The sequence below is a fragment of the Calonectris borealis genome, chromosome 13 (assembly GCF_964195595.1).
Source record: "Calonectris borealis chromosome 13, bCalBor7.hap1.2, whole genome shotgun sequence".
Classification (NCBI taxonomy): domain Eukaryota; kingdom Metazoa; phylum Chordata; class Aves; order Procellariiformes; family Procellariidae; genus Calonectris; species Calonectris borealis.
In genome coordinates this window covers 18,333,804-18,361,334 of record NC_134324.1, presented here as the reverse complement: position 1 = coordinate 18,361,334, position 27,531 = coordinate 18,333,804, and the positions used below count along the sequence as shown (strand labels likewise).

At 43.9% G+C, this 27,531-nt stretch overlaps 1 protein-coding gene across 2 annotated transcripts; it reads right to left on the bottom strand.

Annotated features, from left to right (window-relative positions):
- Positions 1 to 943: 943 nt before the first annotated feature.
- On the bottom strand, positions 944 to 19,424 carry SH2D1A (SH2 domain containing 1A). Of its 2 annotated transcripts, XM_075162385.1 has the most exons (4): positions 18,343 to 19,424; positions 6,080 to 6,143; positions 3,593 to 3,728; positions 944 to 3,233 (listed from the first exon to the last, which is right to left on the bottom strand). In XM_075162385.1, exons 1-4 carry the CDS (start codon positions 18,477 to 18,479, stop codon positions 3,193 to 3,195), a joined length of 378 nt encoding a protein of 125 aa, XP_075018486.1. In that variant the 5' UTR covers positions 18,480 to 19,424; the 3' UTR covers positions 944 to 3,192. The 2 variants fall into 2 exon arrangements, with proteins under 2 accessions (XP_075018486.1, XP_075018485.1); XM_075162384.1 differs by having other exon boundaries at positions 944 to 3,728.
- Positions 19,425 to 27,531: the final 8,107 nt, after the last annotated feature.

Here is a 27,531-nt window from a genome sequence, read left to right as displayed (position 1 = left end):
GGGGTGGTGGGAAGGCAGAGGCAGGTGATACAGACATTACCTGGGAAGTCCTGCCCTCAAAATGCGGCTGCTGCTCTCTAAAAGGATCTGTAGCTCCTCACACCTAAGTCAATGCACGAAATCTATAAAATTTCCGTATTGCTGTTCCCTTAAATAAACATCGACTCCTTGTCCCACAGGTACCATGAGCTTCTCTCTCTGTTTCCACCTTGTTTAAGCCTACAGCAATTCCTGAGCCTTGGGTACCCAGCAGAAACAACACAAACAAGCCTCTGTCTTAATAATTTACATCAGAAACTGAAACAACATTCTCAGCTTTAAACAAAAATGGCAACTTCTGGCTTATTTTATGTATTTTTTAGAAGAACAATGCACTTCTGGAGTTAACCGTAGTCAAACCAGTTATCCTCAGCTCGCTGCACCGCAGAGCAGACAAGCGGCTGCTGCTCTTGCACCCGCAGCACTGACAGCCTCAGCCTTTGCTTGAAGTCGATAGGACATTTCTGTAGGAAACAGCCCTTGGGCAAAGTGCTTCCCACTGCCAGGGGGAAGCAATCATCTGCCAGGGACCATTTCCAAGCACACCCTTCCCTGCTCCCAGGAGAGGCCAGGTAAACCAGGAGTTTAGACCCAGCACTTAGAGAGCAAAAGGGCTCTCCCGGGAAGCCCGGGGGCCCACGCGCGCTCTGCAGCACCCAGCAGGTCGGGTGGCTTTGGGGAAGGATGGTTTGCAGGAGCACAAAGCCGGAGAGGAATGGCCAGGGACCGGCCGTCGCAGGCGCTCAGCAAGCCGGGAAACTGAGGCTCAGAGGAGGAGGGAAAGGTTCAATGGGGACAAGCGACAGCAAACCAGCCGGTGCTGCGGGTGTTGCGCGCCGTGCTGGCGGTGGGCAGTTCCACGCCTCCATGGTCGGCGTTTGCTGAATTATGTAACGATTATAAAAACAGCTTTTAAATATTTTATTAAAGAGTAAATCATGCTGGATCTGCCACTGTACGGCACCGTATTAACATAAGACCCTTGTTTCAACCAACAAGTATGTAACGAGGAGGCGCAGAGCAACACATGCACACACAGTGTAAAATATGAAGTGACTGGTCGGGGGGACGGGACATTTCACCGCAAATGAAATTTGGCCTTCATTTAGACAGAAACTGAGTCACGAACTGAAATTGTCACAACTTTGCAACAGCGTTGCCCACCAGCCCCTGTTAGGATGGGCCTGTTTATTTATTGCATTTATTCCCGTTGCTGGTTTGCAAGGAACTTGTTGTGCTTCACTGAGAATGTTTTATTGCTTGCACTTTCTCTCTCTCACACGCACACACACGCACAGTCACTTATACAAGAAAAAAAAAGGTAAACCTCCCAGCCTTATCAAATGCCGCTCGGAGCAGCGTAACCTTGCTGAATCCTGCACTTGCAGCCCATTTAGCTCTGTCACTGGTCGCATCTACCTTGCCTTTAGTGAGGTGAAAACAAGGCAGGATCCAGGCTACCAACAATTAAGTAGATGATGTTTTTTAACACATTAGCAAAGAGGCTCCCCCGTGTAAGTATCCTATATGCAACACAAGCATGCGCTGGGGCCCTCGCAGGGAGGTGGCTGCTGCCTCGGGAGCCGCCACCAGCCCCACGCAGCCGCGGTGCCTCTCACCCTGCCACCGAGCCATGGCTTGGCCGTGTCTGCTGCAATTTGGTTTGCTTTCCCGAGCCTGTAGCCTGGGGTTTCTGGAAAAAGCCTCTTTACCTCTTAGGAAGCGGTTCCTTCCTTCCTTCCTTCCTTCCTTCCAAGATGTGCAGAAGAAACTGGAAGTATAGGTATGAAATATTTAACCAGAGCAACCCAAAGGTTGCTATACAATGTTTAAAGCTGTATTTTTTAATATATATATTTTTGTAGTCCATTTCCAATCACTGTTAGTCTTGTGCTTTGGAAGGGAGCACGGGAGAATCACCTTTTTTGGATAGCCAGGACCATTTGTGCAGGTTGAAGTGTGACTAATGGTGGCACAAACCTACCAGCCGGACCAGATGCATCCCCCCGCAGACCGCGCACACAGAGAGGGCTGGGCCCCGCCTGGGGTCCCTCCCAAAGCTCACAGGAGCTCACGCAGGTCTGCCTGGCAGAAACCCACACAGAGGGAGCCCGGACCATGCCTACCACCCTTTGACTGCAGTGCAGACACAGCACTATCTCCTGAAACAAGAGGGCTGTAGGACGTCCAGTCTGTTCAGAAGTGTTCCCTGCTGTCTGCCAGCTCAGGCAGGACAGCGCCGTCACGCTTGTTAAACCCCGCCTGTCAAAGGCATGGGCTCCGAGTTCTCCGGTAGCCCGGTGCTAACCCTGCACAGCTGAGTCCTGTAGATTCAAACCTCTCCTCCAGGAGCCCAGGAGCGGCATGGAAACACACACGGATAGGTAAAGAAAAGCAGAGAAACTGTCATGCAAAAATAATGTATATTTTTAAATTGCATGCAGGGGTGGTTTGTTTCAAGTACAGAGAATATCTAAAAGCAAAGAACGATGTTCTCCGCTTCCCTGGTTGTTCTCGGTTACTCAGTGCATTGCTTAAGCTTTTGATCATTTGTGCAAACTACAAATTTTGTACAGCCAGGCAGTGGTGGCCAGTTCTGCCCAGTTACAGGGCAGAGCGCCTGGTATGATGGGAAATCAGTTAGTGGGGGTCCTCATGGTGCCACTTCTGGAATATCTTTAGGAGCTGTGTGAATGACAGTCTCGCGGCCCACCCAAGGCAAGGACATCTTAATGTAAGCAATTTTCCTAAATCTATAGAAGGGGACTTGCCCAGTTCTGCATAAATGCCAACCAGAACAAAGCAAAGCAGAATCCAACGTTAAGTAATGTAAAAATAATAACTAATTGTTAATTAGGAACTAATCTTGAAGTGAAAATTATTTTGTACTTGAGAGCATTACACTATTTAGTAGTTGATATTTTTTATCCTCTCTCTTACAAAAAAAAAGGAAAAAAAACCCTAAATTCAAAACATTCTGAAACTTAAAACTTCTAAATTTTGAGCTAGAAATTCTATGAAATACACATTTCTGCAAATGTTACAAGAAAACTCATGGAGTTGTATTAACTATCATATAAATTGTTCTGTTCTAGAGCACGGACTAGAGGAGACACTGGAAGATATGCTTATGTCACACTTGGGGAAACATCTTCATGATGGCTGCAGGTGGAAGTCATGGCCTTCATTTCTCCCTAAGAAAAATAATCACACAGATATGAAAGGATGAACACTGCAAGAAAATGGACAGATCAGAAGGTTTGTACCTACAAGGTGGAGGGCGCTGGGGCGGGCCGGTAGCCACCGCTGGTATGGCACTCAGCAATCCATATTCAAAATCCATTTTCTCATCACCTTGACAGGCCCTGTCCCTAGTGAGCACCTGAGTGCCAGCGTGTCGATCACACGGTAGCAAGGTTAGGGCATATCTTTGGCAATGCCACCCTGATGGCTAGTTCAGGTCAAAGATGCAAATGGGTCTAAGACCTCCATCCCCGCTGCCGTGGAGGGCTCTGCTCAGCTGCAGCTGAGGCTCCCTCCGCCCCACGAGTACCTGGGGGGTATTTGGCTTTCACGTGGTTGACGACTGGGTGCTGCAGAGGCGTTACGATGCCTTGGTCGGGTTTCTGGAAGGCCGAAATGAGGTTGTGCACTTTCCGAAAGAGCCTCCGGTGGACCCCGGGTGCTGTCTGCGAAGCCAAAGGGTGAGAGGTGAGAGGGGATGCTGGATGCATCTGTGCTGGGCTCGGGGTGCTGGCACAGAAGCCTGGTCCTCAGAAACACACTCACCCCCTCAGGGAAGGAGCCAGCCCTTCACTTGGACCCCCTGATGTGCCAACTTAAAATGAGTCAATGAGCCATACTGCTCTCCTCCTTCCCCCAGGGCATGGCGGCCTCCCTGCACTGAGCGGCTTCCGGCAGTGTGGTGATATAAGGCTGGAAGAGGGACGATTTCTTAAGCACTACAAGAGGAACCCAGAGCCTGCCATGCTTATTAGGCAAATTCCCAAGTGATCTTTCACTATTTCTGACTCTGATTTATTGCAGCCTGGGATTTAAGCTCCAGCCTGGGGTTTATTGGTAAGATACCTCCAGCCTGGAAATACCAGTAAGACAATCTAGAGAGCTACCTGGCACTTACCAGGGCCGGGGAGTCCTTACACCACTAAATTCAGGCATGGACACAGCCTCTTTGCAAGCCTTTCTCTGAGCATTCAGTACTGGCTTATGTGTTCACTGAGTATTCCTGTCTCTCTCTTGTACAAAGGCAGCAGCAAAATGTTACCTGTTTATTAAAAACGGGATTTTTTCTATCTTTCTACATTAGCATCTTTTCAAACACTGTGAAATGAAACTGTGCCTGCTTTTAATCAAAAATCCAATGTTTCTGTTAAATCCTTCAGGGCATTCTCGTAGTAACTCCTCCCCACCAAAGTCACGGGAGGACAAGCATAGTCCTGCCGGCATAGTCCTGCCCGAGGGACGCTGCTCTGACCCAGCAGTCATGGGCTAAATCCTGCCTCACTGGCACCAGCCGGAGGCTGCGCACTGGCTGCGATTTCACCAACGTTGTTTTAATTTCCCTGCCACGTCCTTGAAAGATGGGTGCGACCTGAGCTATCCAGCCACAGGGAAGGAAGCAGAGACAGGAAAGCACCAGCTGCAGCTGGAGCCTGTTTTGGCCTTGGAGGCACATTTCGTGGCGATAAGTTGAATTTAGGCTGCTGTTTCTAACAGCTGAGGCCAGCGTGGTCTTAGCAACATTTACTTAAAGGTTTCTGTTTGCTTAAAAGGAAGGGTTGGTATCATGGGTCTGTAGCTAGTACCTTTCCCTGCAGAGGATGTATTGAGTGTCCTGGGCCTCCAGGACACCTCCGCTGTGAAATACAGATAAGGTTTTCCTAAAATACAGCAAGGGAAAGCCCAAGAGCTCTACGTAGGAAGCCCGTGGAGGTCATGGGGGAGGAGTTGTCGCAGGCCTATATAACACCAGAAAAGCCTCACTGCAGACGCTGACGTTCCCTGGGGCCAAAGCAGGCTGCAGCCTCGCTCAGGGAATTACCCTCCACAGGCGGGGGTCCCTGGGGGTCCTGGCATCCTTCCTGAGACACCAGTGCTCGCCCTGGCACGCCGGGTGCTCTACCATCCCCAGCCCGCCCCGAAAACCCTCCTGCTTGGGCAGTGCAGATCTGCAGGATGCCTTACAGGAACGAATGAGCGAATTGTTCCTGGGTACCATTCCCAAGGGTGACACAGATAATTATTTACTCCACAGTAACGTGAGTCACTTTTACTCCCCGATCTGCTTCTGAGTAACCCCAGGAATCAGTCTTGTCTTCCAGAGCACTGCAATCACTTCGATTATAATAATGGCCAAGGAATTATGCCTGTCTAGAAATTATTTAATGTTTGTAATCAGTGTTCATTAATGTGCAAAGAGAAAGCTAATTATGAATTAATACACAGAGTACATCCAAAGAACAAGACCTTCATAAAAGAAATACAGGTTAGCGTCCTGATTCCATCAACCCAAATACTTGTCTGTATGGCAAATGGTGTTACTCTGCACTTGAATTACCAGTTTCTTATCAGATGGGTGAAAATATATTTTGTATCAAGTTTTTGCTACCCTATATATGTTTTGCACCAGTGATGAATTAATCTGGAGAGAAATTAACTTTAATTAACATTAACTGTAGATGATTGAAAATAATTTCTTTAAATATTCTGACATTAATGGTACGTGAGATAGAAGGGAACTGATTGTGCTTGTCAAATTGCAAAAACACAATATTTTTGCCATTTAAAATGATGCAAAAGAATGCACTATTGCATTATGCAACAGCTGAAATGTAACAGGGAATTAATTTATGAGTTCAAGACTGTCAGAAGTGGCACCAAGACACATTCGTGATGGGCGCACTCAAGATCGATTACCTTCAATGAAAATCAGACTATGCAGAAACATGAATAATTTGAAATCAATACGAACATCGAACAGGATGTAGAAATTTTCAGAAGATAAGGGAGAAGTACACACCTCAGCACTCCAGGATCCAGTTTCTGTCTTGGACACTCTGTAGGTATAAACGTAACCCTGATGCCTGTGGGAAAAAAAAAAATCAACCGTTATTTATTACACATTCCTACTGTCAGGTTTCAACAAGAGGTACACACTGTTATTCATTTGCTAACCTTTCCTTAAAAATAAATTCACCCATAAAGGCTCTAGGCAGATTAAAAAACTGAGATGCAGGTCAGAAGCAGTGTTCAACATACTGGGTTCTTTTTGGATGAGAGGGATTGGTCTGACTCCGATCTAGTTTAGCAATATTCAGTTATTCTAGTTAAGGGGTGTTGCTTTCATTCCTGCCTCAGCATTTTTATTATTTTTTATTTCATTGACCTCCTTTTACTGGCACACACCAGACATACTTTCCCTGGAAAAAGAGAAGGTGTATTATTGGCAGATAGCATTACCATATTGTGATTGATTTACATGCAGATGTTCCCAGAAGCAATAGCATGAGTGTAATTTATTTGGAAAGCTAGACCCAAAAAAGGGAGGTAAATTACTCTTTGCCTTGCCCGTACATTCCTAATTCTCAAATACTGATAAAGGAGACTTATAAGTGTGTGGAATCTTCCTTCTTTTTAAGTCTAATTTGAGTCTTTCGAGAATAAGGATTCATACACTAATAACACAAAACATACTCGTGTCCAAGGTCAGTCTTGCAGTCTTCTTGTCAGTCTTCTTTTACAAACCCAACACATGAATGATTTACATGGTAGATTATTGTGCCGGTATCCAAAAATTTAACCCAGAAGCAGAGACAATTGATAGTAGTTCCATGGGTGCAACATTAATTTAGATGGTATCAGATAAGAAAAATTGTATTTCATACTATATAGATTTACATGAATACATAGCAGGAGTTTAGGGAACATTCCCTATTTCAGCATCAATTCTTATTCTTAAGAAAGCAGAAAAATACTGTATATTTCTTTCCAATTATACATGGTGTTATAGTAGTTACTACAAAATAGCAGAAACCATCAATGACACAGATACCGTATGATTGCAATTACTTACGCTCCGTGTCATGGCTCCTGGATAAATTCTTGTTAAAAAGTCATTACAGCAACCTTTACAAAGCGTTGTCTGATATAATTTACCCAAGCAGGATGTTGTTAACAGTTGTCACACTGCTACAACCCCACGAAGAGGGAGCAAAAATGCCTGTCGTGATTAGTGAGCTCTCCCCCCGCCACTCGACTCCCACTGTGATTAAATACGGAGGCGGAAGACACAAAGCCGTTCCCTCCCGTCGGGGCTGCTGCGGGGACAAACTCTTTGTGCAGCAGCTGAGGCACTGCCCTCCTCCTCGGGTATGGGAATATGCCTGACGCAGCCCCACCATCCCACCACAGCTTCACGCACCTCTTTGTGTTAACCAAGGGAGTGTTTTCCCCAGGGACACGACTTTCCACCTGGCACCAGCTGGACATGAGAAGTGGCCAGCCGTGCTCACTTCATGGAAACCCAAGGAGGAAGACAACCGCTGCTACCCCGCTTCTTCCCCCAGCAAGCTCAACTGCTGCAGTCCGTCAGGGATTTGGACCGGCCTAGAAAGGGCCCTTGGGAAGAGGTGTGAGCAACCTGCTGCGGCTGCAGGAGGAGGGAAGGATGTGGAAGGACAATGCTGTTCTCCTGTCCATGCCATGGCACCGCAGTCACTGTGTTTGAAGCCACACCTCAAGCCCGGTTGCTTAAAAGCACATCCCTCTAAGCCACTAGATATGTTCATGTTCAGGGAATCCAATGTCTCCCATTAGGGCCCTTTGACAATCTTGTACCATCACGTCCTTTCTTAAAACCTCTGAGAGCTGTGCCTGTGTTGTCAGCTTTTCATGAGTAGCTGATGTTCACATTAAGCTTTTCTTTTTAGAAGTCACGAGGGGCTTTCCTGCACCTACATATGTAGCGCACCAGCCAATATATGCTTACTGAAGCTAGGATTTTACAGGCCATAGTGTCCTGGGAAACACTAGAGAGGTCTTGGCATTTTGCCCCCTCTCTTTGAAGTGGGTATTTGACCATCTCCACAGTGATTTTTTTTTCAAGCCTCAAAACCAACAGAATCAGTACGTAAAAATCTAAAACTCACTCTCTTGCCTCCTGTTTTTAATAATACACTGTGCATATTATCCATGCTTGGTTTTGGTTGTCCCAAAGCATTCCGACTGCTTCAGTCTCTTTAAAATCTGATTTTTCCACAAATGGCTCAGTTGTCTGGAAAGCTACCATCCGTTGTTTCTTTCGTTGTTTTCTCTACCTAAGAGATTGCGTGACTTGAAGTGGTTGAGGGGCTGGGGTGCTGCCCTGACTCTGAAATGTCTGATGGCTTTCAACACTCTGCCAGAAGGGTTTACTAAGCTGGACAAATTGAAAAATAGAGGTCAGATAAAGCAATATTCAGGGCCAAAGCAGGGTGAGGTATAAGATAGACACCTATCCTGCATTTTTTAAAAAATTCTACTGTAAAATATTTCAACTGAGCCCAGAGAAAACACAAAGGACAGCTCAGATTAAAAACCCACAAGATACAGAAAAAGGAACAAGAATTTGGGAACATGGATGCTTTGAGCACAGCGTGGAGGATGGGAGGAGTATGACATTGCTATCACAGCCTTGCAAGGGACAAGTGAGAGCTCTCCACTCACCTGGCAAATGTACACTTTTTCCCAGAGGAGGAAAGACTGAAAGGCCTGAAAAAGTTCACTGTGTTTAAGCTGAAAAACACAACGTTATCATCTGTTGTTGGCTCTGAAGCCATCAGTAAACACAGCCACTAGGTAGGTGGGAGATGGCCCAGGACCACCACACCTGCTTCTTCAAAGGAGGAGGACGCATTTTGTTAAGAAGGTCAACAGCTAGATCTTCCCATCTAACTACTTTCCATTGGGATCTTTGTTTCCACAAAATGAATTACAGCTCTTCTGATACGTACTCTCCCAACGAATATGATCTTATCAAAACTTTCTGTTAAGCAGCAGGAACTTACTTCATTACCACTTGAAAGTGCTTTTTACCTTGCATGTGCGAGTGACATGATTTTGATGAGCTAAGCGGGCACAGCCTCCCGTGAGAAAGGTTTTTATGATTTAAACTACCCAACATTAACTGAGATCAGTGTGGACTGAAGGAAGATCAAGGTTTTTTCCTTAAAACAAAAATAAAATACAGAAATTAAAACTGAAATCGTATAGAACATTACCTTCCAAAGAGCAAAACACATAACACCGGGCAAAAGCAGATGGAAAAGTGCATTTACTGGAGCTTAGGCCTCAGGCGATGAGAAATTCCCCAGCCACCATGAGGGGACAGCTCAGTTTTCTACATTTTACTCAATTCATGGCAGAAAAAAGCTCCTAGTGTGACACAATGTTCCTATATGTGGTGCGGCCACATAGCTAAAGTCAAAACCCAAACACCATGTGTCCTGGGCATGGTGCTAGTCACGTGGGGCCTTTCACACAGCTTATGCTTTGAGGCCATTACCTGGTGAGATGCAGGCCAAATCCACCTCTCAGTGACCTAACTCCTCTCTCTGCCGGGCAAAATCAACAGGAGATGGACACATGTCACTGAGAGAAGGATTTCAGAGAGCAGTGACACTGGCGTACCAGCATACCTTGGAGGAGGACCAGCTCTTGACACCCAGGCAAAGACCCAAAGAAGGGTTCCCCCATCCCTTCATCTGGCCCGAGGACGGCCACAAGCCTCGCTCACAATTGCAAAGCTCCTCTTTCATGCCAACGAAGCTCAAGGGACAGGAGCAATCACGAATTAACAGCTTGATGAACGAGGCCCTATAAATTTTTGATCAAAGGCAAAAAATGCCAAAATGCTGATGAGAGGAAGCAGAAAACAGCCATTGCTGTAAGGACAATATTGGATAGCACTTACGAAAGAGTAATTTGGTCACCACTGATGATATTTTTATGTCATCTCACTTATTTTTTCATCTCCATAAGAAAGAATGTGCTATACCAGCTGCACTGGTATAACTGTCTCTGCACTAGCACTGTCTCTGTTGCAAAAACATCACCGGAAAAACTTTGTCAAAGGAAAATGTAGAAAAAGTTGCTATTACAGGAAACAGTCCACTTTATATTATAGGCTTTTTTCTTTATAGCTAGATAATTCCTCCCGAAGAGCTACAAAGGCATCATTCACAGATGACATACTGAGACAGCATCTGTCTACCTGTCCTCTCCACTCCTCCTTTTCAACTGTGATCAGACTTGTTAAAGCCGCATTTACTTTAACAGGTGAATAATTACAATCTTCTGCACCACTGAAATAGCCAGAGGATATTAGCCGCAGGCTGCAGATTAAAATTAACCATGACATTTCAGCTGCACGGTATATTTTAAAATCATTTCCAAATGTTTTGTATCTCAGTTGGGAAATTTTATTAAACTCATTTGTATTCATTTCTGGGTCTAAAATGGAACAAATATAAAGGGAGAAAGACAGAGAGACAAGGGAAAGCCATGTCAGCAATAAATGACATCAATTTTTTTCTCTTTACATAGCTTTCTCTTCTGATGTCTTTGCACTATATCAACCAGTTCTTCTGGTCTGGTATATTTGCATCCTGACCTTAACTTGGAATTTTACTTTACAATATTGCTTAAGAACCAGACAGTGGTGGTTCTTACATAGGCATTATATACTCAGTTTCTTCTAACTTTGCCACATTTCAGCCTTTCAGACTGGAATTTTGTTTCTTAGGTGTTTTGCCTCAACCTTATTTAGGGATGGAGAATGCAGAGGTGCCAGAAAAGGGGACATATTAGGCAGAACAATGCTTTTCCCACATTAAAAAAAATAATCTTCCAATTGTTGGGGGTTTTGCCCAGTTTTTAGAGTAAGACATAAAATTTGTTTGAAGGAAGGTATATCTCTCGCAGTCTCCAAGAGAAAGCAGTGGCGGCTCTCTAGGCTGCAAGAGAGACGCTCTCTAAAGCGTGCTGCACCGTGCCTGGGCTGGCTGTACCATGGGCGCTCAAGCTAAGCAGTGTCCGCTATCTCAAGCCATGAGCGATGCACGGAGGTTGCCTGGCCTGGATTAGCAGGGCAAAAAACAGAAGGTAATTTAGATTGGGCATCTTGGAAAGGAAGATTAGACTGGGTGGGGTGGATATGGAAGGAAAGAAAAGGGGACCCGTGTCTACGTAAGCTGGGCAAGGAAACAGCAATGAAAATTGCTGGAGGGGTGAAAAAGCCAGGAATGGAACATGGGTGGTTTGGAAGCAGAAGATGTATGAAACAAGGAAACAGCCCTCAGCAATGCAAGCAAAGTCAGCAGGCTGTAAGAGTAACACTGGGTAGTCTCAAAATCCATTCCCATGCCCCTCACATTGGGAACATACCTCACAGAGGTACTGCAGACCTGAGCCTCCTGTGTCACAGTTTCTCTCATGTGAAACGGAGTTAACAAACTGAGATAATGCTTAGAAACCACTTAATACTATGGAGATGAGTACTACTAATGCTATGGAGATGAGCACTACAGGAGAGCTCATGGGGGACTCAGTACTTTCGGAGTGGGGGGGTCAAAGGCACTCAGCAGATATAACATAGTAAACATGAGGATCAGGTTGTAGCCACTTCTGCCTTATCCCAAGGTGTTTGATGCAGGTTGCGGATCAGGTCCTGAATGCCTGGCCAGAGGGACAAACCTCAGGCAGCATCCCAGTGGGGAACCCTGGACTGGGAACGTGGGCGATGCCATGGGCACCACAGTGGCTGCAGAGGTGGGAGATGGCTACCATAGAACAAAACTCATGAGGTCAGGGGAATCTACAGCAGTGCCTGGGAGTCTGCACATCCCACGCGTGTGCTCATCAAGGTCTCCCCTGCCCAGGGTACCCCTGAGCTTCACGGCCTCCCCCATGCGACAAAAGTTACAGCTGCCAAAATGACGAAACAGTCAACCCAGCCATCCACTTAAACTTCTTTCTTTTTCTTTCTTTCTCCTTTTTAATTGTTATATTTCTGCTTGGTTTATTAGTCATGGAAAGGCCAAAAAGTCTTGTTATTTAATGTAGGAGAAAATCCTGTTTAAGCTTACAGCTCCTCACTCTGTCCTGGGATTTGCATTTTCTGGTTGACAAGCAGCCTGGTTCCTGCCTTATTTAGGTCTCAGACATACAATCAAGGTACAGCAACTTAGCAATTACCACCCATCAGCTAACCCAAGCTGAAGAAATAGCACTCACATTGAGATGATGTGCAAGATACAAGCTCTATGTCAGCAAGATTGAATAAAATAGTTTAAATCAGTGTTTACATCTGAAAAGCCCAACAGTTACTGTAGCTTAACTCACAGCAGCACTCTATACACACCCCCTTGCGTTTACACTTCTGTCACTGATTCCCCTACCACACTTCTTGTGGCAAAAATTTACCCATGGTACTGAACCAGTAACTAGTATTAGCTTGCCGTAATGCTGTGGCATTATAAAGCAAATGCATTATCTTGATTTTCTCTTCTGAAAAAAGCTTGAAAGAGCAAGTCAAATCTTGTGAAATGTCTCTGAATTTCTGTGCAGATTTCTGTGGAAGATTGTCAGCATCTTTACCACTTGAACACTCCCAACCATCAGTAGAATTACCGCTGATTTACCTAAAAATCAAGCAGCGTAGCCTTTCTGGTCTGGCACAAGGTGATGCCAGCCAAAAGCAATGTCTCAAAGAGGAATTTCTTCAAATTTGGAAATAAAATGAGAATTTATTCAAATCTGAGATGCTAAATAGAAGAAAATTACTTTATGATGGGCAAGTAACTAAGCTTCATGAATTACTGTGTCCTCTGGAATAGTATCTCACAAAGGCAAAAGCTCATGAAATAAGGTTATCATCTGGTGAAACTTCTTTCATCACTTTAGGCAAAACTCACAAGAACTGCAATAGATAAAACACTGTCAATAGCCCTGTAAATGTTACTGTTTCCTATTTCTATGAAACATTTCTCAGTTTGTTTGGGAATAATTTAGTGTAGCTCATTTTCAGATTTCCTGTTTCTCTCAGAGCAAGATAAGCACAGTCTGACCATAAAATCCCTGAAGCTGAAATCACTGCTTCAACTAAATCCTCAAAACTCAAGCCTACAAAACCAGGGTAGACCTAATCTAGGTTCTGTTATCTAAAGATTGTACCCATTTTGTCATTTACAGGTTTATAGCGGTTACCCACCGTTCAGGCTGTCTACCTTTCTAAAATCTTTCCAAGAAAAGCCATTGGAAGGCCATTAGCCAAGTTATTCTTAGTAAAGACAAAGCTCACTCTGATAGCAGGGAGCTGAAATACTCACCGCAGTAGAATTTACCGTTGTGCTGTAGAAGACTTTTTTCAAAGCTGAAAATAGTGCGTGATATTTACAATGGCAACCTTGAATTGCGGGGCTCCTCCTCAGAGAGAAGCTTTTGTTCCAAATTACATTTTAAATGATGATGATTATTATGTGCAGTGTTATAATAAATGCAATTATTCTGCCATTTCTATCAAAAATATTACATGGGAAACAAAAGAAATGCTAAGCTGAAGCTGGCTCGTGATCCTGTATTACACCTTCATGCTGTACAGCTGATACATCTGCCGCATCAGAAAGTTTCGGCACGTTGCCTGAACTTGTGCACTGTGGTTATGGTTACAGAAAAAACAGCACGCGTAAAATCTGATAGGACTGCTGCCTCTCCCCGTTGCCATTACTGTTGCTTCAAGAGCTCTAAACAGCTCTCTGTTCCAGCTTTTGATTATTCTCCACAAATTGAATGCAGCACAGTACATGAATGGCTGGTTTCAAACAAATAATCTGAAGACAGTTTGACAAGTATGTCATGTTTAGCTTACTTAAAGGTCTGAAACAACTACTAACATTCCAAGTATTTTCAAGTATATGAATTTTAAGACTCAAACTACGAATGGTTTATCTTTGCCAATTCAGGCATGAGCTGCTTGTTTCTGCATGTGTGCTCATATATCTGTAAAGGAAAGCGGTGCTTTCGGCACTCAGGCATTTTATTTATACATTTTTCAGGCACAGTTTAAGAGGCTGCTTCTCAAACTAGCTACCGTTATTGGGTCCTGTGTCCCCCATTGACTTCATTAGAAGCGGCGTGCACAGAGGATTTCTGAGGGTGCTAAAAACGTCAAACGGGGTATTGAGCAAAGAGGAAACCAGACCAGTAAAGAAAGCTCCCTGGAACAATCAGGTTTTGATACTAAAACCTTGGCATACTGCATGTACCGTCTAACACGTTTACAGGTAAAATGTGTACATTTTTCAAAGCATATGCATTTCTTCTAGCCCACTTTTCAGGAACAGCAAAAATCTTCTTGCAACCCTAAAAAATTTCCAGGAAAAGATTGTGCTGCTATGTTGACACATTCAAAACATGATCTACAACATCCTTGAAGTATATATTATCAATTTAATAATGATATTCATACAATGAAGATCTTGGGAGCATCTGGTATTAAAAAACTTTGCCAAAATCGGCAGGCAGCACCTCTGTTTGCAAGAGTCTCAGGGGACACTGTTGCAATTCAAAACCTTTCTACTTTTCCATGCATAGTTTAATTGTGGTCTTAAAATATTTATGAAAGCGGGTTCTTTGTGCTTTGCCACAGCCACACCAAAAAACATTCTCTCTTTGAAGGCTTGCAGGCATGCCATGTGCACACCATGACTTCGGACAGCGGAAAGCAGCATTGAAGGAAGATAAAGCAATACTTCAGGAGAAACAAGGAAGAAAGCAAGCAGAGTTCCAACGCTCCAACAACAGGGGCCTGCCTGCTGCAGTTACCTGTCTCGGTAGGTCAGGTTTTACGCTACTACCTGTCTCTTTTATGCCTGCCCTGTAAAATCAGTGTCAGTTGCAAGGGATTCATGAAGTCTTTGACTCTTCTCCTTTTTAAGGTCAGGGCTCCACTTTTTAATTGGAAAAGCTGAAGGTGAATGAGCCTGACCGTGAACGCTGCTGCCCTTATTATGTGCCTTAGGAGGCTCAAAGACTGGCCAAATACATCAGGGCTTTTTGGGGGTGCCTGAGGGAGGAAGGGGGGGTGGTGGCATTACAAACTTATGCAGTTTCTTGGAAAAAGGAGGCATTGTTTGAGGCCAAACAGGACTTACCAATTACTGAACCTGGAGGTGGAAGTGCAGAGCGGCCACCTATGTGAGTTCAAGCTGATGGGAGTATTGTCATCCAAGTATTTTTTTAATGAGTTTTTTGATAAATGGCTAATCAGAACTGTGCCTTTTAATTTTGACAACTCCCGTCTTCCACCATGGTAAAAAAAAAAAAGAACCCTATGAAGGCTTGGATCTGGGGAGCTGGGGGTTTTTAGGTTTGTTTTGTTTTACTTCTCCAGGGAAGTGCAGGGAGAAGGGAAAGAAGGCAGACTGAACGTGTTTTGATTTTGGAAAACTGGACTATTTTTCCCTTTTTCTTTTCTAAGAGCAATAGAAACATCGCTGGCAGTATGAAACAGTTTCACTTCTGTTAGAAATTGTCATTGGAAACATGAAAAATTTTTTGTTTAGCTCTGATACTTATTGCAATATATCTAATGGCTGACCAGCTTTGTTTCTCGTGTTTCAAAGATCACTTCACTACTTCCAGTAAACAGATGTTTTGCCTGATCTTGATATATCTAGGTATTCCTAGAATGATCTTCAGCACGGATTCTGAACCAAAATGTAAATTTCTGAATAACTTTGTTATTCCTAATAATTTACATTATTTATTTAGAAGGAAGTATAAAAAAACAGAAAAGTACTTACTCTTTCTTTTGTTTTCTTTTTCTTAAACAGCGAATACAGCAACTGCATGTGTCCCTCAGTTTTTACCAAAGCCCTCATGCACATACATGCTTGCCACCTGTTTCATCTCTGTGCATGATGTTCGGACTGGAATTCGGGGGGGTTGGGTCCATTGGTTTATTTTGCCAAAGCCAGGCTTAGCATTCTCCACTGAATACATATCTACATCTCTTATCCCTACTTGCTCCTCCAATCTCTCCTCTAAGGTGCTCTGCTTTGGTAAATTTTGCCTGTCAAAGCACTTCTCTAGTTTATGGCCCACATTTCTTTAAACTGTCATTGCTATCTTCAGTGTGAGACCATTTCCTGGTATCTTTATGATAAGTGTCTCCAAAGTTATTGTGTGATATGTTGTTTACTGTATCTGATATTTCTTACATAATGCTCTGAATTGAAATATTAAGAAGTATTGGAACCAAGGCTTAGCTCTACCATTTTTCAGCCACCTTTCTGCCTATATCAGATCGTACTCATCATAACATTTTTCATTTAATTTTTTATCCGGATTTATCCAAGATGCTATTGAAAATTTCCCATATAAAAATTTATTGAGGATCTATATTCTATAAGAAGCCTGCTCTTATAACATTCACCAGTAATATATTTTGCTTATCATATATATGTTTAAATGCAACATAACATGAAGACATAATTTCCAGAAACAATTAGGTAGAGTTCTGTTTGTTACTGAAGTCTCTTCTCTTTTCCTCCAAAGACTGCAGAGCTTCATAGTTAGCAATCCTTTCTCTTCTTCCTATTTTCATTTTATATATTTTATTTTCATTCATGAAATTTCTTCCGAAGGATGTAAATTACCACTAATATAGCAAAAAATCCCAACTGATTGTGTGCAGATGAAAGACCTTGTTACATACCTGCACCCTGATTTAGACTAATGGTGGACTAATTTTAGGATTCTCTATTTTATTCAGCATTGTAACATTCTGCCTGACCCTTTCTCTAATACCTAATACTGAATGACTTCTGAGTGTTAAGGAGATATATCGCCATTTCCTCTGATGGTTATTTAAAAGAGATTCTGCTTTTATTGCCTACTCCCATCACAGGAATCATAGCACTCCTTACCTCTTGCTATGTCTATTCCATTTTCATTTAACTCAAGATGCTTCTTATTTCCCATTTTTCAGCTAACTGTTAAGGTATTTGTTAGCAGTAGTGCCTACCTTGGTTCACCTTCTGATTTCATGAGAGAAGAAGAAATACATCTTCTACCACAAAGATCTTCCCTGAAAAGAAGGTTGTGTATTTCTGCATTGCCTATAACTTTCTTGCATGCCTCCATTTACTGGTCTACAACAGGGGAATAATGCACACCCAGGGCTTAATTACATATTGTTGGAAACATATTCAAGACATTGGGGGAAAACCTGACTTAGGACTCTTCTTCCTCTTCTGTTTTTTTGCCAGTACTTAAGTGCCTTTTGTTAGCTAATTTCTTGCTGGCCCTAAAACGGTTTTCTCTTGTATTCCTTCTATTGAAGTAAGGAGCAACTGTCTGTTTGGCCTTGGTTCTTTCAATGCAATGGTACTTCATCGTACGATGTTATCTCTCAGGACTTCCAAGACTTCTGCTTTTGCCAAAAGTAGGGTGATTAAATTGCCTCATTAAAACGAGGTCCTATGACTATAAAGTCCCCCAGCTCTCTCAGGGAAACCTCTCTACCCTCTCTCTGACCATCCCATCAGATCTTTCTCCTTTCACCCTATTTGATGAAACATTACCACTTAGTTCGTTAGCCATCAGTATTTCATGTAATTTACAGGTAGTTTACTCCAAGCCCGACGCCTCATGGGACACACAGCCTGCTGGAGAGTGTCCTGAAGCAAAGGCACGTTCTGGATGACAGCGATCCACGCTAACCTTCCCGATGACAGGGGACGCTGGGGATGTTGCTAAGTGCACCCATGAGTGCATTAGAGAAGCAGAAGGCAGCGGGTGGAAAGCAAGAGGATTATCCAGCACAAAGAGGCAGTGCACGCCATCCTGAGTCAAGTTGCCTGGTTCTTCTCCATGGCACCTCGCTCGTCCTTCCTACATGCTCCAGGCCTGCTTTCGCTTTTTGTTTTATGCCCGTAGGAAGTGGGGCCTCTGCAAGGCAAAACCTGCTCCTCTTCGCTCGGCAAAGGACCCCACACCCTTTATGCACCCCTCTGCCTTAAGTCAAGGTGAAGGAGCCAAAAGTCTCACACGTGTCTGCGAGTGGTAATATCAGGATATATTTTGTCACTGTTATGTGGGAACGCCCCATACTGTGGATGCAAAGGTTGGAAATCAACTACCACCTGACCAACCCTTCCCGGCACCCCGCTCCCAACCCGCTGCCCTTGGCTGCCCCGCACCCCAAAGCGGCAATGGCAGCTGCGCGGGGCCGGCCGCACTCACAGCACGCAGAGGCAGTAGACTCCCGGGATGGTCTCGCTGTCCCGCAGCAGGTAGCTGCCATCAGTGCCCGCCGCCAGCAGCAGCTTCTCCCCAGCCTCACGAGTGATGCCCCCGTGGTAGATGGGCAGCGCGTCCATGCTGGGGCCGTCTCCCGCTGAGGGCAGCTCTCCCTGTGCACCACGCTGCCTCCGACTGCTCCTCAGCCGTGCGCTCCCCTCAGCATCTCCGTCTCGGTGGCAGATGTAAACAGGATGTGTTCACACCTCTGAAGCCTCCGCACAGAGCGAGACAGCACTGAGGGAAGAGTGAGGAACGAGCACAGCTTTTTTGTGGTTTTTTTTTCCTTTGCCCCTTTTTATTTTCCTTTTTCACAGGCTGTAACATCCTCGTGGCATCGCAGCTCGTGCACAGAGGTGTCATTTCGCAGCCCACCCTCGCCCATGAGGCTCTCTGCTCGGCAGGGACGTGACATGATGAAGCGCACGACGGCCACAGGGCTGATGATGGCCGCCCTGGGCCGGGGCAGGGAGGCCAGGACCGTGGCACCATTTTCAGTGGCTGCCACCAGCCGCTTGTCTCCTCTGGTGTTAACCCAACGGGGGACAAAGAAGGGTGAAGCAGGACCCCAAAGGCCCTCTGCAAAGCAGGGATTATTTTTAAACCTCTTATTTTTAAAATCTCCAGGGGTGAGAAACTAAAGGAAGCAAGCTGGCCTCGCTGTCCCCGCCCTACCAGGCCACTTGCCTCAGGCCGCGGGTGCCGAGCACGGCCCCTGCTCTGCGGTGGCTCGTCCAGCACCCACAGAAGCTGGCCGCCAGCTGATTTACCTCATGAGCGGTTATTTTCATAGGCTTTGGTGGTGTTTAATCACTGTTAATGCCATGGGTGCTCATTATTTCTGCTTGAAGGCAGGCAGCAGCCTCGGCACAGGCAAGGAGGCCCCCTCACATCCTTCCTGACGCCATCGGTGCCGCTGCCGTCGTGTGGCGCGCGAGTGGGCAGCCAAAATCCAGAGACATGTCTGAAAAAGCCATTTCTCTCACCTGCTGTGGTCCCAGACATTTCCTCAGTACGCTTGTCACTTGAAAGCTCCCATATGCACGTGCTTGCAAACGGGTCTGTTTGCAAACAAGCTGAAAATGTGCTTTTATACCCCCATAGGTATTTCCACCCGTGGAAAAACCGAGCCTGTTTCCCGGCGCTGAGCGGCACCGCACGGCGGTGACAAGGCGGTGCTGCCCCTGCAACCATGGCCACCGGCCTGGCCCCTTCGGGCTGCAGCGGGCTCAGGGCTGAATTCACCCCTGGCGCGAGGCCGCTGCACTCCCCTGATGAGCCACGTTCTCACACCTGGGGGTAGGAGTAATAACTCACTAAAATATAGCGATAAGCACGGGTCATGCTTATGATTGATTTGTTTTAAATTGAGTTTGCTAGCAGGACAGAGCAGAATGAAATCGTCTCACCCAGGTGTTCACAGAATGCTGTGTCCTGGTTGAAGGTAAGGATGGGTGAAAAAATAGCTCTCTAGTTACACACATTTCAAGAACAAAAATTAAATTAAAAAACACCAAAAATAAGGGCTGCTCTTTTTAAGTTTTAATCAATCAAAATGTTTTCTCTTGATCATTTCACAGTGCGTGTCTTTCAATTCTGACCTTTAATATAGTTTTTCCTTGAAAATATTTTTTGCAAACTAGCTTTAGCTTCTCCTTTTGAGGGATGGGCGTTTCTGCCCAGTGAGTCACAGGGTAGCTCGCCCATGGGGCACCGCCCCAAAGCCACTGACAGCAAAGCTGCAGCTTTCGGAGGCACTGTGAGCCTCTTGCCCCACAGGGAGACCCCGGCGAGCAGTTGCCTCCCTGCCCCACGCCTGAGGGGCTGAGAAAGCTGCAGAAAACCTCAGCTGAAGAGGGACTGAAAACTTCCACCACCGTGTTTATGGCTTTTCTATATTGTTATGCAGGTGTTCATTACCCCGTTTACGCGAACCTGGGGACTCAGATATCCTGCTCGGTTTTTTAAACCAGTTGTTAAAGTATTTGCACAAAAAGGTAGAGCTGCTGCCTGCTGCAAATGTGATTAATGTGGATGGCGATAAGGTGTAAGCAAAGCACTCATAAAGCTGCTGCCTATTTCTTCTCCTTTTCCAAACTACCTGTACTCTTAGGGATTTCATCTAACTTTCCCATGTCTTAACCTATTCTCAATATTAAAGTTGATTTTAGAAAAAGTATGTGCTTAGTTAGCTGGAGAGGAAAAACAAACAGAATCTTCCAATTCTGCAGACCTCATTGCCCCACTCATCAGATTTCAACTAAAGCATAGGTAGAAAATCATAAAACTTCTGACTGTGAGATGCTCTCTTAATAAGGGAGTCACCATATTACCAGGCCAGCCTGCATACTCCCAGCACTTTGATGAAGCAGTATCTATTACTGTAAAAGAGCTGTAAACACCCAATTTCGCTTTTGTGGGTAAGGAATCCATAAAACTCCAGCTACTGAACCCCAAAGCCCAGGCTTCCATACAAATCCCTTTATGGCCACATTGACTAGGGGATACGCAGCTTTTAAGAAGTAATGGAAATGCTGGATTTTGGAACAAGGGACACTAAACAAGCATTGAGGCACCAAGCAGGATAAACCAAACCAAAGGACATAGGTGCTTTCTGGGCTGAGAAGAGAGAAACCATGACACCGCCAGCACAGCTCTGCACCGTACCACCAAGGCTGGAGAAATCCTCCCTTCTCCCAAACAAGCCATCTTCACTGCAGCTTTGCACTGCTGGCACCCAGCCAGACTCACACCGACTGCTCCATTTTTTATTCATTTGATCTTATGCATCTAAAGTGTTGTTTGCCATCCTATTTCGTACCACTGCATATGCGCAGTGGGGCTGAGAAGACAAACTAGAAAATAGAGCAGCAAGCTCGGGAGAGTAGGAGAAACAACAGAGAACCAAGCCTCCAAGGGGTGCTGCTCCTGTTTGGACTTAGTCCCTATTGCCTTCCACTGAAAAAGGTGATTTCTTTAAGCACTCTGAGCCTTGCCCTGTAGGATGCTGGACACTTCTCTTGTTTTATTTGGAGAGTATTCAGCATATTGTGGACACAACAGTTTTGTGCCTTCCCTAAATCAGTTCAGCTAGCAGTCCCTGCAGTATACTATAAAAAAATTATCTAAAAAATACATGAAGGAAAGGAAGCACTTAAAAGTGCTCTGAAACATTTGGTTGTGAAAAACAGGCTTAGAAAGATAGGCCTGCATAGACCTCTTGGGTCATCAAGTCTACTTCGCTGCTATCTTAGCCAAACACATCGTATAATCCCTTTCTGAAGCTCATTATACTCCGTCTTAAAAGTAGCTTGGGGTTTTTTGTTGTTGTTTTTTCCACTGTTCTCATTGGAAAGCAATTGCAGAACATCACTATTCTGTTGTTTAGAAATCTGCTTCCAATTTCCATCCTAAATTTATTCATGACCAATTTATACTCATTTGTTCTTGTGCCAATGTTGTCCTTTAGTTTAAATAGATGTTTTCTCTTCCTGGAGCTTATGCCCATGTGGTATTTATAGCGGCCTCCCTCAGCCTTCATTTTGCCAAACTCCTCTCACGCTTAAGGCTCTCCCTTCCCATGGTCACTCTAACCATCTTTTTCAGTAGCTTCCCGAAAGTGAAGTGAATCATTTGTGAATAGCATGCACTATCCTGGCTGATTTCTAACATGTGCCTCATATACCGCTACCAGCGTTTCACTACCCTGGTGAAAATACCTTGTTCTGTGTCTTTCCCCTCCTTATTCTTTTCTTACCTATGAGCATGCAGATATAGTAGAAACCTGGTTAACAAGACCCAGATGCATGAACTTGCACTCAAATCCTTCTGAATTTCATCCCATTTATCCTATCCTGATCCTCAAGGTCACTCAGTTCTTCCTAAACGAGTTTTATTTGTCTCTGCAGTCTTAGTACCTCCCTCCCTTATGCCATTGGTAAATTCCATTAGCACACGCTTATTTTTCATGGGATCATCATTAATAAAAAATGTTAAATAATATCAGGCCGAAGACTGATGCTTGGGAAGCGCTACTACCTTCCCTCAGTACTGATCTTCTCCTACTACTACTCACTTTCTTATTCACTTTTCAATTTCTGTACTAATCTCCCATTTTAGCTAATAATTTCCCACATGGCACTGTACCAAATGCTGTGCTTAAGTTTAGATAATTAGCTCTAAGCACTTCCTTTGTCTAGAAAAATCAATGATGATGGTATTTCAGGCACCGGAACTTGTAGAAGTACCTGAGAAGTGGAGGTAGGGGAGACAAAATGAAATTACCTTAAGTTTTTTGAACACCTGCAAAGATTTGGGCTGATTTTCATTTTCAGATGAGCTGCTTCATTCATCCCTAATGATGACATTTTCATACGTTGTTGAATTTTATAACAATTCTGAATATTGTAACACTAACGCAAGAGCATCATTAAAATTCTCAGATATTGATGTTTGACTGAAAATAAGAATGACCTTCAGGACCTTTATGAAATTAATGCTACTGCAGAACTGTTATAGGAAGGCCTTGTATAAAGGGCTATAAAGCAAGATAAAAAGTAAAATATCTGTATTGGTAGTTTTGCTGATACAGCAGTATTATCGTAAATGCCATTCCTGTAGAAGTACTGAAAAAGCAGCTTCAAAATCAGCAGCTATTGCAATGTTTTTGAAAAAAATATTTAACTGGCAAAACGCCACATTAAAACACAGCTAACTAAATATTATTTTCATTATTTCGTGTCACTTTCATTTTTAGTGTAATCTAACAAAATATTCAGAACAACTGTATAAAACGGTATCTGCAGACAGAGACTTGCTACTCACATAGGAAAGTAATGCTGAGATTCAGTAAAAAGTTGGTTATTCTACAGAGTACCTGCAGAGTCACCTTTATCATGTTTCCTTTTTGAACTGAAATGAAAGAGGTTGGAAAAAGCAGGCTACAATTAGCAAATGTGTAATTAGCTGTAAGGTTTTGAGCATCAATATAGAAGGAGAATCCAAAGAAATTTTGGCTTTAAGTTCACAGATTAGCGTGTATTTCTACAGCCTCCGTGTTAGTCATGATATTCTATGTATGTTGCTTGCAAAAAAAAGGAAAAAAAATGGAAAACGGTTATAATAAATAAAGTTTGGATGCAGGTGCGGATTCCAGCTTTATACTCCAGGATACACACATCGTTCAGATCTCATTCGCTTTGAGAAAGGCCAACCTGTAAGACTGGGCAGAACTGGTCAAATGTTTGGGTAGATGTCAGGGCGGCTGCAGATCCAGGCTTTTGCCCCCTTCAGATTAAACATATAGCCCAGGGAAAATCTCCTTACCTCAGCATATTAAGTTCGCAAGTGGCACATTAGCTACCGTGAGAATTTCTGTACAGTGCTCAGAACTTGAAAAAATAAACTTTCTCATCACCTGGAAATCGGGTGTTTGGTGCCATCAGTCGGAGTTCATTCTGGGGGAGGACTGAGAATATGAAAGGTTATGGATCTTTATGAATGAAGCTCTTTATACTCATCAACATTTGTCTTCTGAGCACAGGTAAATACACACATACCATAAATGACGACATTTCACTGAACTTTAACAATATTATTTCCTCTGTGTGGTCTCACTGCTTACCTGTGTAGTTGTTTTGAATGCTTTGTGAGTGAGATAACACTAAAATTGAAAGCTACATAATATGGTAAAATTCATAATAAAAGTTATCTCTGTTTTAATGCGGTTTCTTTTAACGGTTAATATTTCGTACTTCATCTTTCTCCAGAAGCATTGCAACAGCTGGCTATTTTGCAGGTGCATGTGCATTACCAAGCAGAGATGCCATTTGCGATAATGTCAGCATAAGCAAAACTACTCATAGAAGCTTGCATCTTTTTATTTTCTGCTATCACTCTTTCAACAACCCTTTCCCGTAAAATTCGGCAATGCACGGGTAGTCATAAGCATTAGGCACCCAGCTGCTTTGGGGACCAGGACCTCCATGTCTTTATGATTTAACTGAATCAACTTCAAAGTCAACGGGGCTAAAACCTATAATGACACTCTCAGGGTGGAGTAAATGTCCACGCTGGAGCTCTTCCTGGATACATTCCTGTGCGAGCAAGTCTGGAGTTGAATATAAGCTTTAGAAACTAGATTTCCACACAACACACTCACAGTAGTTAAAATTGATTTGCTGACATCCTATCCGAGTTCCTAACGGATATTTATCTGAATTACAACAGCACCATGTAATTAGGCATAAATAAGGGCCTTTGTTCTGGAGGGGAGGAAAGTTTATCAATTCTGAACCATATGCAGTTGCGTGTCTAATCTCTGCCTGCAATTATTTCAAATGTACATCCAGATGATAGAATTTATATTCATTCTGAGATTCATTGAGTTTGAGGCCAGAAGGGATCATTATACCATCTGGCCTGACCTCCTGGATATCACAGGCCATTACATTTCCCCAATTACCTCTATATTGAGCCCTGTAACATGTGTTTGACTAAAGCATAACTATTTTTGACTAAAGCTTATCTCCCAGAAAGGCATCTAGTCTTGATTCGAAGCCATCAAGAGGAGAGAATCCACTACTTTGTGGGTACTTTGTTCCAATGGCTAATCACACTCACTATTAAAAATGTAGGTCATGTTTCCAATTTGAATTTGTCTGGCTCCAGATACCATCCGCTGGATCTCGTTATATTTTCAGAGTTAAGTTAAAAAGCTCTTTGGTACCCATTATTTTTTCCCTGTGTAAGTGTTTATTCTCTGGAGTCAAGTCGCCTCTCAAATATTTTGTTTTGTTTTTTCTAATAGGCTTCACTGAACTCTGAAAATTCACAGGGTAAAGTGTTTTCTCTGGTCCTTCTTGTCTGTGTATTTTTATTTTACCTGATATCTATTTCAGCAGTGCCCAGCCCCTTCTCGTGGTGCCGACGATGCACACAGGGAGCGCGGGGGTCTCCACTGCCCTGGAAGCGCATACTGAATTGCTTTCCAGTTACAAACCTCTGGTCTATAACGAAGTCTCTCCTTCCCAGTACACAATTGTAGGGTGAGGCAAACTACACTATGCTGAAGTTTCATAAATACAGAATTTAGTATGTACCATTTGATCCCAATGGGACCAGTTTGTTGTATAATCCAAGTTTGTTTTATGACTGCGCTCACCTCATCACTCTGCATTATCAATTTGTGGTGATGCGCAAACTGCTTCCCCCGAATCCAAACATTGCTCATGGTAAAATAAAAATGCACTGTCTGCACATTCCTGTTTCCAGCTTGAGTTTCTAATATTTTGAGATTCCAATCATAAGTCTACCTATAACAGCACAAAGGGAAAAATATACAGATAGATTATTTTTTTTATTTTTTAGGTTTTAGGTTGTTTATTAATCAGGTTTAAACTAAATGTTAGAGCAAATAGTTCAGTACAGCCTGCATGTATTCCCTCTTTGCACTAAGGAGAGATTTTTCACTTCATAAATTGTTCAAAATCTATTGTGGTGACATGACATTGGTCTCAGTACAGAGGAATACACACACGTACTTCCACTCTGAGTATTTTCTGCAGTGAGCACACTGGCAGTGGACTTCGCTGCACGCTCGTATCACAAGCCAGGCTGTCAGCAGAACAGACACGATCTCAATAAGGAAAAAAGAACATATTCTGATTGTACAAATTGTTCTTTGAAAGTTTTGCCTTGGTATTTTGGGCACAGATTGCTTTTCTGGCCTACATCACAGACTTCAGCAACAAGAAAAATTACATTTCTGTCCTAAAAAAAACCCAGAACTGAAGATGTGTGTGTTTATACACGCACATATATGTGGTGCTTATGTGTTTTAAAATACCTGTACGTATTAAATTTCTATTTTTTTCTGACAGATCCTGAAAAATGTCCTCATTAAGCTTTCATCTTTTCCCACTGATGAAAGATTGCAATAGAGTTACTTTGCTTCAGCCCAGGAAAGAAAACTTGCATCGGACTCAATGCCAGGCTGTCAATACCATCAGATCATAAACTACACTGATAGCGAGATGATTAATAGTTCTAATCCTGTTCTGACTGAAAGCAACAGCAGAGCTGTCCTGCTCGTAGCGAGACGAGAGCAGGTGAAACTTCTCTCGGCAGACAACAGGAAGCGTGTTTTTGGAGAGCAGCAATCTTTAGGCAAGGACTACCCGGCATCCGACTTCTGGTTAGACCCTTCCTGCACTGCACGGCGCGTAGCACAGATTAGCAGAACCCTGCAGATCTGGCATCTCCAAGCAGCAGAGTGAAAGTCTGTGGGTGGATTAAACCCACGTCCTTTTCATTTCACTATTGATTGCAGACTAAATCAAATACAGTGAGAGGAAAGAGCAAATGAAATTGAGCTGGCCAAGACAACATCCTTTACATGCCAAGAGAGGCTCTTACTCCTCATATCACTGTCACGGCTCTGTGCATTTAAGGCCATTCCCTAAGGCAGATGTGGGTTTTTAAAGGTTAGAAGCTAAGAAGAGGATCCACATAACTCGAGGTCAGTGCTTTCAATCCATACCAGATGGGTACCCTCTGAGAGCCAGCACTCTCATGCAAGTACTCACAGAGAACCATTTCCCCCTTGGCTGGCATGCTTTGGCAGCCCCATTGGTTGGGAAGCCATGTCCCAAGCGTGGCTGAACCCTCCATGTCAGGGTCAAGGTAAGCCAGAAGGACAAGATGAGGAAGATTCCATGTGGTGGCTTGGTACTCTATTTTAAGATAAATAAAAATGCCTCGGGCACCAAGACACAAAGCCTGCAAGGCTGAAAGGAAAGCCTTTGCCTTTGCCTCCCTTGATGGGTCTCCTCGCCCGTGGGTTACACCCAAGTTGAGGTGGCAATGGCCAGTGGGGAGCCGGGAAAAGCTTAAGGCACCAAAGATGTCATCCTCCCTAGTGTCAAAGGGAAAGTTTTATTTGGAGATGAAACTTGCTGCCTGACTTGGCATAACATACCCATGAAAGGTTGCTAGCAGGTCTACATGAGGTGAGTCCCAAGTCCCAGCCAGGGTGAAGAGCCCCCCTGGGCGGCTGCTGCCCCTGGTTTTATTTGTATGTAGTCATTGTGGCTCCCATCGGGATGGTGTCTAAGCACCCTGATGGTGTTTGGG

Bases quoted from the DNA above. Each gene is read 5' to 3' on its own strand.
- SH2D1A (XM_075162384.1), bottom strand. From the start codon at position 18,479: ATGGACGCGCTGCCCATCTACCACGGGGGCATCACTCGTGAGGCTGGG. The intron at 6,144-18,342 runs GTGAGTGCGGCC...TTTTTCCCACAG, and splicing joins GTCTACTGCCTCTGCGTGCT to GCATCAGGGTTACGTTTATA. The intron at 3,729-6,079 runs GTGTGTACTTCT...TTGGCTTCGCAG, and splicing joins CTGGATCCTGGAGTGCTGAG to ACAGCACCCGGGGTCCACCG.